Here is a 13,992-nt window from a genome sequence, read left to right on the forward strand (position 1 = left end):
TTGATAGTTTCACGTGGTTTTCATCTAGAACTGCTTAACTATAAAAGAATTTCCTAGATCCTGTTCACACTTTCAACTGCAACTGCGCGGAGTACAGTCGTGGCAAGAATCAGGTAAAAAAAAAAAGATTATAAAAATCCATATGCAAGATTGCCCATTATAAAGTGTGTAGCATAAAATGTCATCGCTAGTGTGCGTAAGTAAACTACAACATTTGAGGTATTTTTATGGAACTGTTAGCTTTTGAATATCTCCAAAGGTAAGTTAATTTACTCATACTGAAGTACAGTTATACTGATTTCAAATCCTTTACTAGAGCAAAATATAAAAGGATACGGAAATATGCAAAAGTAAAATGTTGCTACAAAAAATGTACAACATTCTGCTCAACACATTTAGATTTACAAAGAAGAAACAATCTTTTTTTTTCTTTTCACTTGTTCGTGTGGATTTAAAACTTTATTTTTTTTTCTTTTGACATGAATTTAGACTTAACCTTTTAACTGATGATTTTTTTTTTCAAACAAAAAACTTATGGCATATAGTACTTCTTTATGAGTCGAGGATACTTAAACAATTGTTAAACAATTCTCACTTCCATAGATTAGTTCATAGGCCCTGGGTTTTTGTCCCATCATTATTTTATAATAAAAAAAGAAAATAATAATAACAATAATTTGATAATGATAATAGCAATATAAACGTGCCAGAGAAGTGAAAATGATCAACAAAGGCCTGCAGTACATATCAATCAATGTCATCTATAGTAACACACATATATAGCACATATTATCAATATATTTCCGCATTACAAAATCATTAATTGACAACACAAGCTACTTTGTTGACAGTGGGCCCAGCACTTGCTTGTTGTGTATGGAAATGTGTATGCTAAATGTCACTAGAATCTGGATAGGTTTGTAATAAAGCGCTGGGTTGTCATTTCTCCTTATTGCTAACATTCCTATACCCACTGCCAAAAGCTGTGGAACGCAATTTCCCAACGGGAATGAAAGGGTTAAGAGCCAAACTGGCCAAATTGCACCACGCAACTTTTACAGTATCTCTTTCTCGCCAACCATTTTCAAGATACAACCATTTTGACGAACATGCAATTCAGGTATTTTATTGAATAAAAAACTGGTGCCTAAAGGGTTAATACTGTAGCAAATTTATGTAAACATAATTATACTGGGAAGAATGGTGGATGAGTAGTTAGTGTGGAGGTGACACGTTCTCATTGTGGCCATGAGGGTTTTTTCCTCCTACATTCCCCAAAACATGCATGTTGGGTATAATGGGCACTCCAAATTACCCTTAGGTGTGTTTGTGAGTGTGAATGGTCGTTCGTCTATGTGTGTCTTGCAAATTGGCTGGCAACCGGTTCAGGGTGACCCCGCCTACTGCCCTGAGACAGCGAGATCGACAAGGACGCCCGCAACCCATCTGAGTACAAGCGCCTAAGTACTGTAAATGGGTGGATGGACGGAAACTTTTGACAGTAAATTTTAGCTGAGTTTTGGCACCCCCTACTGTCCGGCACACATAGTATCAGTTTATATTGCCAAACGCAGGGGTTGGGGAGCCAAAATGTTGAACGAGGCATATTTTAAGCAAAAAAACAACAACATTTGTCTGTCTGTCCGTCTATCTATCTTTTTGAAGCTCAAAAAAAATTGGTCCTGAGCTGCAAAAAATTGAAAGCATTCTGTAAGACATAATGAAGGGAACACATGCCGCGTCTATATTAGCTTGTGCACACTTTTTTTTTATTCTGTAAATGAGATGGGTATGCACCTTGTTTTATAAGGTAAAACTTTATTCAGACTATTCACACATAGATCCACAAATAGTGCCTGTGTTTGATCAGGCTACTCCTACAGGCTGTAGATGTTGTAGTTTAATTATTGTGTTAAGACCCAAATGCAGGGAAGCAAGACAACCAAATCAATCATTTTTTTTTATATAGCCGTTTTCATTTTTTTCAGTTGCATATTTTGCACTTATTATGACTGTGTGTGGAGAGTGAATAAATAAATAAAATCTACTGTATATATGTGTAGGTATATCTGATGCCATTAAACATTTTGAGATGATGAATGAAAAAAAATCATAAATGACATAGTTTATCACACCTCAAAAGCCATCAAGCATTGTGGTCGAAAAATATTTGAGGGGGATTTTTTCAGTATTACTGCCACTGCCCCAAAAATTGCTACGAATATAATTTGCTTTTGTTATGAGTTGATGACATATTCAAAGCTATAATACAGTAGATGTTATAAAATATTCAATATTTTTTTATTTTTCTTTGATACAGCCCCTTTTCTTTTTTTCAGTCGGCTTTTTTGCACTCATAATGACTGTTGGGGGGAGGGTTAAGAAATAAGTAAAAACCTACATTTGTATGGATAGATCATAAGCCACTGAATATTTTGAGTGATTGAAAGAAAAAAAATATTCATAAATGACTTTGTAATCCTCCTTTCGTCATTGTGGTCAAAAGGTGACACTGGTAATTAAATCAAGTCATGTGCAGAAGGATTAAATGAAGTTTCACGTTTTTTTTTTTTTCTAAGGGTGCAGCAATCTACACAAGTGAACTATGAGCAAATGGAAGGCAAACAGTCTTACACAATTTCCTCCTGTTTTATGTGCCCAGCTCGTGTGCTGTGCTTGACAGTGGTCGCATTACCTCGAAGCTAGTACTATGGCCACATTGTCTTGGAAGGCTCACTTTTAATCGGGGCCCCACCAGGATAATGGACAGCAGAAAGTACTACATGTGGACTCTGGCTCTACAGCTGGTCTTTATTGCTGTGAATATACAGGTAGGCATCAAACTCTGCTCACAATGGCAATTGTGTGTGTATTTTGAAATATTGCAATGTTGTTTGGTAATTTGAGGATAGTTTACAAGTAGCTATTCTATTTCAATCAATTTTCTATGAGTAAATGCTACTGTATATGAAGACAACGTATGCACTGTAAAAAATGTAAAAGTTGTATTTACAGCGGTGCAGTATAGGCTGATACAACACCAATATCACTACATTTGGATTTTTTTCTTAGTGTTTTGGTTCTCAAAGGCCATACTGGTGACAAGGCTCTTCAACTGTGGCTAAGGCAAACAGCTTGATGTCAATCAGAACATGCAGGCTCTTGGGAGGAGGAAAGCAGCTTCATTGTGCCGTTGGAAATCTCTTACTCAGATTTAATTTGTAATATATTGGAATTTCAAGTGTTAACTCTTACTTTTATCATGTTTTCTACAGCGTTCACTTTAATTAGACTTCCTAGCGCGAGCTAATATGACACAGCTCTCCGAGAGACCATTGCCACTTAAACTTACATTTACTGTATAAGGTTTAATAATTTAAGATGTAAATATATATGTGTACTGCAGTAGTTGGAAGTCCAAGGAGTGTCCGTGGCAACTGCATTAAATGCATTTATAGATACCTCGCCTGTCTGGCATGCAAGAGACATTCATAGCACATCTACCGGCAATATGGCTTTTTCTTTTTTAATCAAAAAACAATCAGCCATTCACTGAGGGCGCAATAGGCAAGGCGCGATATAGCGAGGGATCACTGTAAACTGTATATAGCATGAAAATATATTTGACAGTGAAGTGAGGTCATTCAACTAATTACTTTCAGCAGCAATAATAGAATACTGTATGTCATCACACGGCAAAAGAAGGCATATTCTCTTCCCGTCACACCATTTTTCATTTGATTGTTTTATGTTCATGTATGGCCTTGTTGTAGTGTGGGTATAGAATAGAACACGTTCAAATTTCGGATTAAGTGTACAGTATAATAAATGGTTTCTTCCCTTTCTACAGGTAGTCAGGTGTAACCCATCTTGTAAGATATACAACCTTGTAGCTGCTTGTCACGCACAGAATCACCAGTGGGTGCCCACTCTGCCTCCATACATCAAGTACCTTTACTTGGAGATGAACAGCATCCCTGAGATTAATAGCACATCCCTCCTAAATCTGGAGCAGTTGCTGGAGTTGGATCTCGGCAAGCAGTTTGTGAGGCTCGTCATCAGGAACGACGCCTTCCTCAGGCAGACGCAGTTGCTTCGGTTGGTCCTAGGGGACAACGCTGGCCTTCAACTGGAACCGCGGGCTTTTGCAGGGATGGTCAATTTAAAATACCTCTTCATCGACCACTGCGATTTGACAGACTCCATATTGGCAGACAGCTACCTCGAGCCGCTCTTGTCCTTAGAAGCGCTTAATCTATTTGGTAACAAACTACGGAGACTCAAAACTGGCCTTTTTTTTCAAAACCTCAGAAATTTGGTCGAGATAAACCTAATGCTAAATCAGATAGAACGCTTATGTGAAGAAGACCTCATTGGTTTCAGAAATAAGTACTTCACATACTTCAATTTAGGCTCCAATCACTTGTACAAAATGGCCACTTTTGATTTCAACTGGGAAAGTTGCGGAAACCCGTTTCGAGAAATGGCCTTCAATATCCTTGATTTATCAACCAATGGGTTCAATGTGAGCGCAACACAACTGTTTCTCAAAGCAATGCAGGGGACTCCCATTGCTCATCTCATATACTCCGGATACTTGGGGAAAGGTTTCTCGCATGACAACCTACCAGATCCAGACATGCGCACGTTTGAAGGTCTCGCAAACAGCGCAGTAAGCATCTTTGACCTGTCGAAAAACCGAATATTTGCCTTGCAGAGAGCTGTTTTCAGTCCTCTGAGTAATGCAATGACAATTGATGTCTCCCAAAACAAGATCAACCAAATCCACGACCAGGCCTTCAATGGTCTGCAGAAAAATTTAAAATTTCTCAACTTGTCCTTCAATATTCTGGGAGAAGTATATCCACGCACATTTAGCAATCTGGGAGAGCTCCGAATTTTGGATTTGTCTTTTAATAACATTGGTATGCTGGCCTATGAGGCTTTTGACGGTCTGCCTAAATTAGGAGCGTTATTCATGACAGGAAATTCCCTGCGGACCTTGGGTTTTCCTGCATCATTGCCAAGCCTTGAATTTCTCCTCCTGGGTGACAATCGGTTGGTAAATCTATACAAAATAGGTGACCTAAGCAACATCCCCATCCACGTGGACCTGAGAAACAACCGACTATCAAACTTTGAGGATGTTTATCTGGTTTTAACTCAGTTCCAGAATCTGCAGAATTTCTTCTTCGGTGGTAATTTTATTAAGTGGTGTACACTTAGCGAGAACGTCTCAATTCCTCATAATCATAGCTTAAAAGTGCTGGATCTTCATGATAGCTCTCTGCAATTGATTTGGGCTGAAGGCACATGCCTTGATGTCTTTGATAATCTTAACAATTTGATCGGTTTAAATTTAAGCTTCAACTCCCTCACGAGTCTGCCATTGGGGATTTTCGACGGTCTCAGCTCCATCGTTGAGATTGACCTATCATCCAATGCCCTGACCTATCTGCATCAAAACACTTTTCCCACTAACCTTAAAAACCTTGACCTGTCCAACAACTTCTTGGCCAACCCCGATCCAATGACATTTGATTCCCTCCTCACGCTCAGTCTTGCAGAAAATCGCTTTCATTGTGACTGTCATCTCGAGAGCTTTCTGAAGTGGATGAATGAGACCAACGTCACCGTCGTCCGTCTAGAAGATTACCGATGCGAGTTTCCAGCTGTTCACTATGACCTTCCTCTGCTTAAGTATTTCTGGATCGTGGAACCATGTGAAGTGGATGACACGCAGGCGGTCCAAGAGCTTAAATTTGCGCTGTTCATCTCGTCTGGCCTCCTCGTTCTCGTAGTCACACTTTGTGCGTTTGCTTACGCACGTCTTCGTGGATGCATTTATATTTTTTACAAAAAAGCTGTCGGTAGAGTGCTCGAAGGTCCCAAAGCCCTGCCTCCTTCGCCGGATGTGCAGTATGATGTCTACCTGTGCTTCAGCAACAACAACTACATGTGGGTGGAAGCTGCTTTGCTGAAAAAGCTGGACAACAAGTTTTGTGAAGAGAACATCCTACACTGTTGTTTCGAAGCCAGAGACTTCCTACCCGGTGAGGACCATCTCTCCAACATTAGAGACGCCATTTGGGGTAGCAGGAAGACTGTATGTGTTGTCTCCAAGGAGTTCCTCAAAGGTATGAGTTCATAGAAACGTAAGTCCTGAAAACTAGTATTTCCCTGATCACTGGAAAAATTATTGATTAGTAGCATAATAGAATTAAACCCAGTGACAAAATTGATCCATCTATCCATTTTCTGTAGTGCTTTACATTTTTTGCAGATGGAGAGATGTCTATCTATCTATCTATCTATCTATCTATCTATCTATCTATCTATCTATCTATCTATCTATCTATCTATCTATCTATCTATCTATCTATCTGTCTGTCTGTCTGTCTGTCTGTCTGTCTGTCTGTCGGTCGGTCGGTCGGTCGGTCGGTCGGTCGGTCGGTCGGTCGGTCGGTCTGTCCGTCCGTCCGTCTATCTATCTATCTATGCATAACATTATACTGTTTATAATATGGCATACTCATAAAAATAACACGTGTGGGCTGGGCGACAGTAGCAGATGGGTTAGAACGTCCGCCTCACAGTGCAGAGGTTGCGGGTTTGCTTCTGGTTCCGGCCTCCCTGTGTGGATTTTGCATGTTGTTCCTGTGCCTGGGAAGATTTTCTCTGGCTATTCCAGTTTCGGCAGACATTCCGAAAAACATGCATAGTAGTTATACTGGTAACTCCAAATTCCCTTTAGGTTTGTTTGTGAGTGTGAATTTTTGTTTCTCTATGTGTGGTCTGCAATTGGCTGGTGATCAGTTCAGGCTTCGGGTTAGTTAGGTGAGTGACACAGCACGTCCAGGTCTGTATTATAAGCGAGAGTTGGGGCGAGAGTGGATTACAACTCCTGCCCTCATTGGTTAATGGCCACGCAGAGAACCAATCAGGTGGCTTTTACAGGGTCAGTCAAAATGATCTGATATATTTGTAGGTTTAATAAACAACAAATAAAGTAAACAAACAAAATGTGATTTGATTTTTGTTTTTGTATAGTGCAATTATTTTTTGTTTCTTTTTCAGTTGATGCCATGAATTGAACATCGTGCTTTCATTATGGAAAACGTTATCAGAACAAACAACTCTGTAACTGCAATACAACGAGCATTCCAATTGCACTTCAGACTTGATGGACATGATCCTGTACCAGCTCGTAACATGATCTTGTTATGGGTTACCAGCTTTAGAGCTACTGGATCTGCATTGAGACGAAAATCAACTTTTATGAACGCCTTCGACAGTGTGTAGACAATAACAGATCCCATTTGACTGATTCAATTTTCAAAATCTAATGAAACAGAATGGTTTTATTTGCACTTTTCGAAAATGAAAATGATTTTTGTCATGCATAAGCCGCACAGAACTATGAGCCACAGATAATAACATGAGATATTTACGCAAAAAGATGGTACATGAAAGTTTCTAATTTTTTTTGTTGTGATTTAATTTTATTGTAATTGTCTGCCAACAGCATCATCCTCTCTTTAAAAGACTGAACATGCCTGCATGTTTATTCCCAACATATTTACAGAAAATGGATGGATGGATATTTTCAACACTAACAGAATACTGTTAGTTAAATAGCAGTTCAAAATCAATACTTCAATCGCATCTTTTTTTTGTTATCTCCCTTTTTTTGATAGATTATTTTAGTGAACATAAAAACACATTGCACATAATTCATACATAGAATCATAAATACATGAATCAAATCGTATACACAGTGTACTGTATATAAAATTTACACATCACAAATCTACCCAAAATTTTATACAATCTATATATATATATATGTTACTGCACCTAATTACACTGGGCACCTTTTTCAGACGGCTGGTGCTTGGAGGCATTCACCTTGGCTCAGGGCCGCATGCTGAATGAGCTCAGAAATGTTCTGATTATGTTGGTGGTCGGGAAGGTCAGTGCTCCTCCTTGAACTTCTTCCTTTATACCATGATGTGTTAAAAGCAGTCCATTTAGAGGGTGTCAAAAACAATTTCAAGAGGGAAAAATGTAAACACGAAAAATAATATAAAGTAAAATAATGTTTTAGGAAAATGAAATGAAGAACAGATGATAAGGTGAAATAGCAATTCAAAACTTATAGGAAAGAATGTCATCAGATGACCAACTCTTTTTATGTCCCTAACCTAGTGATACCATGCACACAGCAGTCCTTTGAGAGTCAAGGTTTGCATATGCTAACTAGCATGTAGCATGAACCGGTGGTTCATGTTAAAACCTTTTGTGTAACTTCAGAAGTGTACGATTCTAAAAAATGGTGGTCAAATTACAAATACAAAAGGTAAACCCTCATTGTAATTTAACTTTAGATTTTTTCATGAGAAGGGAATTCAAACCGAGATAAAATGACAGTGAACAGCACCTCCAGAGTTTTAAACTCTATAATCATCTTTAAAAAGAAAAAACAAACTGCTTCGTTGGAAAAAGTTTAAACATTCGAATAAATCACAAAGATGCACTAAGTTAATTTACAATGTTAATTTGCTGATGTACCTCAACTAAAGGTGGCTCACTACCAGCTGATGAAGTACAATGCAGTCCGAGCATTCGTCCAGAGGAGAGAGTACCTCGTGTGGCCCGAGGACCCTCAGGATCTGGAGTGGTTTTATGAGCGTCTCGTCTCTCAAATACTCAAGGACACGAAGGTGAAGAAGATCAAAGAGGACGCGCCAAGACCTGACAATACATCTGAAAACGACATTCAGCTTGAAAACATTGAAGCACAGCCTTGATCCGTCCAATTAATACAGTGGTACTTTTACTCATGAAATTAATTTGTTCCGGAAATAATTTCGTAATGTGACATAAGTAAGTTCATAGGTAGAGCCGCTTTTTACATGTAAAACGCCTAATCTGTTCCAAGCCCCCAAAATGCTCCGAAACCCTTTGAATGAATATTATTAAATTATAAAATTGCAACAAAAACTGCAAGAAATACATAATACAATTACATTAGTGCATAATAATCAAAATATATCACGTAAATAATAATAATTATTATAATTATTAAAAAAGATAGCTTTAAACCCTTTAAATTAATCATATTAATTGTAGCGGTTGAAAACCTGAATGCAGTTCAGTTGTTTGCCTTGAGAAGGGGCTGGTGTGTTGGTGATGAGAGCAGACAGAGAAACCTTTTTAGAATGTTTAATCTGTACGTTTTTATATTACATTCCCAGTAATCCAGGAATTATTTAAAAGTCCAAAGAAGCAATCATATTTATTTTTTGGATTATTTTGAGCATGTAAATTTACTTAAGTTTAGTTTCGGGTCATGCGAAGTGCTTTCTGTGTGATGTAATTACTAAAGTGCTAACGGCGTGCTAACGGCGTGCTAACAACGCTAACGACGCGACAGGCCAAAGTGGTATGTTACATACATGCTTTTATGGAAATATGTACAATGTTAGCCGTAGCTAATTTCAATTTAATGTTTGTTTGTCCTATGCAGTAAATTGTTGGTGGGACATGTGGATGAAACGAGTAAAGATGAAAAGTGGATGACCACAGTAAACGTCAATGCAAAAAACTATTGTCTCGTTTGTGGGCAAGCCGACATATTAATAAATTAAAAAAATGCATAACAAATATGGTAGACATGATGGGTTGTGATAACGTATTACGTTACTGTACAGTCAATGTTGGCGCGAGTGCTGGTGACTCATATGCCAACAACCTCGCCTTTTGTGTCTTTTGTTACGAGAGACAATATTTTCCTGCCAAGGCGTTTTGTAAGAGCAATTTTTCATAACAAGAGGCCTTTGGAAGTAGAGGTATCTGTATCTGTTTGAAAAAGCTCTCTTGCTCTTGATTTTAGAGTTATAGTGCTCTCAACTTCTAATCTTAAAGGGACAGTATGAAAGATGTAGACTGTTTTTCATTAAAAAGGAATAAATTAAATGATTGTTCTTTTTAAAAACTTGCAAATGAATGTGTTCTAAATCATCAACAGTATGTTTTAAATATAATCACAGGTCTAGTTATCATTAAATGATATTACATTGGGTGTGGCACTTTTCCGGAGGCAGCCACCATGTTTGTTATAGCTACGGACAATGGTAAATGCAGCACCTGCAGCAACTCCTGTAGTCCATAATGAAAAACGGTCTAAATATTAAACACTGACCCTTTAAGGCTCAATTTTTTTTTTTAAATGAGTCAAAGTCCCACTTTTTGAGATTGTTGAGGCCAATTTCAAGGCCATACCGGGTGGGGGGTGGAAAAATGATCTGCTTTTGCCATGTGAAGTCTCATTGTGCTAAATTTATGATTTGCATTTTTTTTTCAGGCACTTTGATCCACAGGTTTTTTTCTGCTTAGAGTCTAAGTTTAACTCTGTCAAACTCGTTTTAGCTTGCTGGCCTTATGAAGGAAAAATAAAATCATGGTTATATATTTATATAACTTCTAAAAAAAAAAAAAAAGACTTTATTTGTATTTTTTATTACTGTCCAAAATAGTAAAAGCACAACAGCACTATTAATCATATAACATTAACATTACTAAAAATCATAAAACATTTCAAGTTTTTCATTTATTAGAAATAATTCTGCTCATTTTTATACTTCACAAAACTATCTCACGGGCCGGATTACACCTATTTGCGGGCCAGAATCGGGCCGCGGGCCCTAGGTTAGACTCCGACGGCCAAACCTTTAACCTGTATAAATGCTGTAAAAAAAACCTTTAACCTGTATAAATGCTGTAAAAAAGTAGTTAAAAGTTTGTTTGTATTTTTTTTTTTTTTTTTACTGTTGCTTTTTCCTTGTGTTAACGTTTAAAAGGATACCGTTTTAGGTATAAGAATACAATTTTTATAGGGGCATTGCAAATATAGTTGCGAAGCACTGGTCTCGGCTGGAAGGGGAAAACATTTTCACCATAAGATGGGGCTGTAAACTTTTATGTTGTTGCTTACTTTGAGCAGTTTAATATCTTGACTGCTCATTTTGTGATTTTGACCGCCCCTTTATTTGACTACTGTATTTACATTTGCAGTTACAACCGCAATCCATTTGAATCCAAAGCAGGACTGAAAGAGTTCATTTCCCCAAGCGCACGTTGGTTAAGAGTCTACTGCAGGGGTCACTGCATGGCCTTCTTTTAATGGCCAACTTAGTGAAAACAGGAAGCTACTGGAAAGAGGAACGTTTCCGTCCTGTTTCCACTGCATCCTGTGTGCGTTTGTAAAATGGCTTTCCACTGCATGACGCTGCAGATTTTGTACGGCATAAATTTAGAACAGGGCGGTCACCTGAGCAACCCTTATTTTTTTATACTTAGGCAACTCTCAGCAGTCATGTACAAAACGTTTAATATTTTATAAAAAAATTGCTTGGTTAAAACAAGGATAAAGAACAATCTTGTGTGGTGTTGTATCACTGCAACATATCCCATCAAATTTTTTTTTTTTCTAATGCTTGAGCAATCAGTCTGGTTCTAGTTCTAGTTCAACCCCTGGTGGAAATTTTGACCCAACTCAGGCTTTTTGAAGGTTTTGGTGTGTGATATCATATGTATATATATATATATATATATATATATATATATATATATATATATATATATATATACAGTATACTATATATATATATATATATATATATATATATATATATATATATATATATATATATATATATATATATATATATATATATATATATATATATACACACACACACACACACACACACACACATTATAAGCCTTTCAGAGTCAGCTCAAGTTGGGAGATAATAAGGCCAGGCGAGTGAATGATCCCCGAACACCCAGGGGGTTATTATTTTTTTTTTAAATACTATTTATTATTATTAATATTAGGAGTAATACTATTTATTAGTAGTAGTTGTATTTTTGGTAAGTTTAAGATAGTTTAATCAAAATTAAAAATACTATTTTTATACCCATGTTGAAGTCTCTTTAAAAAAAATTACATTAAATTAAAAAAAAAAAAATCTGTTACAAAATCAATGCAGCCTGGATTGGAAACTACAAAACTGTCTTCTGGTTTGGAAAATGAGCTGACTTGAAACTGACATGACATTAAGCTTGAGTATTTCAGAGACTCGCTGTGCTCATGCAGTTAAGTGAAAAGTCACACTCAAGGTGGCTAATTTTTTTTCCCCATTTCTAATAAGCACCACTATCTGTTGCTAACAGATTATGTTTAAAGAGCCTATCTACCCTTGACTGATCAAACATGAGCTAGGAACATCCTGTTTCATCTTCTCAAATTTGTCTCTGTCCATATCTAATTTGAAAAAGCGAAGCAAATGTTTACAGTGTCAACAAACTGAATCCGTTCAGTTATTTAAAGCTTGTTGGAACATACAAGCTTCTGAGAGTAATGCATGTCTTCTTGTAGGGGAAATGTAAGAAACCACACCTTTTCCTTGAGTACAGCTAATATTGGACCGGTTCAAATCAAAATCATTACCGGGGAAGATGGATCGAGATAAGTGGACTTGTCTTCGGTCTCGCAAAAGAGAAGAAAAGTCACGGTTAGGCAAACCAAGTGGTCCTCAGATGTGGGAGCGTAGAGTCCAGAACGTCCAGAGCTTGTTTGTTGCAGTCTGTGTACATATGGATGTGGGACAGGAATGCGAGGAAAGAAGGTAATTTCTGTAACAAGTGGTTAGGAGGTGACTTCTTGGACTCACTCACTTGGAGCAAAGAGTTGTCAAGAAGTTGAAATAAAAAGCTAAATTTGGTGTGTCAAAGCGGGCTTTGAAAGGCACTGCCGCTTGAAGTACCACATCATAAGCCATCTTCTGTAGCCTCTGATGTATCAACTGCAATATTAAAGTACTGTACTGTACTGTACAGCAGTTCAGTGATGCCCAAACTTTTTTTTTTTTTGTAGTCGGGTGTCTGAAAAATGGACGTACACAAATTACAAATGCTATTCAATACTAAACGTTAATTAGATGCAAATGGCTTATACCAATGCAAAACTTTAGCATATTGTTAATATATAGCTAAGGGAAATACCTGGCACGAACGAAAATGCTAACAAGCTAAACACATACAATGCAGCAATAGATGACATGCTGAAGATAAGGGCTAACATAAACTAGCATGTTAATCACACAGTCAGAAGTTGTTGGATCAACAAACTGATAAACTTGGGGAATATTATCATAAATGACAACATTCTTACATAAATGACTTCATCCATGGACCACTGCTGTACAGTAAAGGAGGCCAAAATGTTGATAGGCAATATAGGCTACCCCAATTAGAGGAAATGCTGTTAAAAAAAAAGCATTGATACAATTTTTTTTTTTTAAAAAAGCACGGTAATTTAATTTTAGTTGTATCCAGAAGATGTGGGTTTCCGATCAAAAGACATATGTTACAACATTCAAAAGTCCGTATTTTATTTCATGGTAATTACAGCTCAATTTGTTAACTCAGGACAGAGCGTAATTTGTTTGAAGCCACGCTTAAAGTAGTGGAACATTTGATTGGTGTTTCTAGTTGCTTGATGCTTTTTTTTTTTTTTTTTTTAACTAATCGTTTGAATGCCCTTGTGTAAAGAAAGCCTGTGGGGTTCAGCTGTGCGAACTGCATTTAGTGCTAGTCAATCCTTCTTTAATAGTGGGTCCCGCTATGCGATGGCGGAAGGAAGCTTTGATTAAGTGGTGTGGTGTAATTGCACATTCATGACACCAGGTAGTGCAGTAGCACTCTCAGTCAAAGTCTGCTTTTTAAATGCCTGACAACATCCATCAATCAATCCGTTTTCACAATCTATGCAATATTTTAGCCTCCTTGTGTTTTTTTTTTTTGTATGCTTCTCTTTTGATATCACAAATCAAAACCATTTAAAAGCCCAGGTTGGGTCAAATTTCCCCTAGGGGTTAAAATTACTTTATGACCCATTATAATATTTGCGCATCGACTGAGAAG

The 13,992-nt window shown here is 37.3% G+C and overlaps 1 protein-coding gene across 1 annotated transcript; it reads left to right on the top strand.

Annotated features, from left to right (window-relative positions):
* The first annotated feature begins 2,756 nt into the window (after positions 1–2,756).
* On the top strand, positions 2,757–10,003 carry LOC148407449 (toll-like receptor 5). Its single transcript, XM_088403053.1, has 4 exons — positions 2,757–2,831; positions 3,851–6,137; positions 7,884–7,972; positions 8,583–10,003. The coding sequence occupies exons 1-4, from the start codon at positions 2,763–2,765 to the stop codon at positions 8,808–8,810; spliced, it is 2,673 nt and encodes an 890-aa protein (XP_088259179.1). The 5' UTR covers positions 2,757–2,762; the 3' UTR covers positions 8,811–10,003.
* The last annotated feature ends 3,989 nt before the right edge of the window (positions 10,004–13,992 follow it).

Source organism: Hippichthys cyanospilos, chromosome 20 (assembly GCF_059441005.1).
Source record: "Hippichthys cyanospilos isolate Australia breed blue-spotted pipefish chromosome 20, RoL_Hcya_1.0, whole genome shotgun sequence".
Lineage (NCBI taxonomy): Eukaryota > Metazoa > Chordata > Actinopteri > Syngnathiformes > Syngnathidae > Hippichthys > Hippichthys cyanospilos.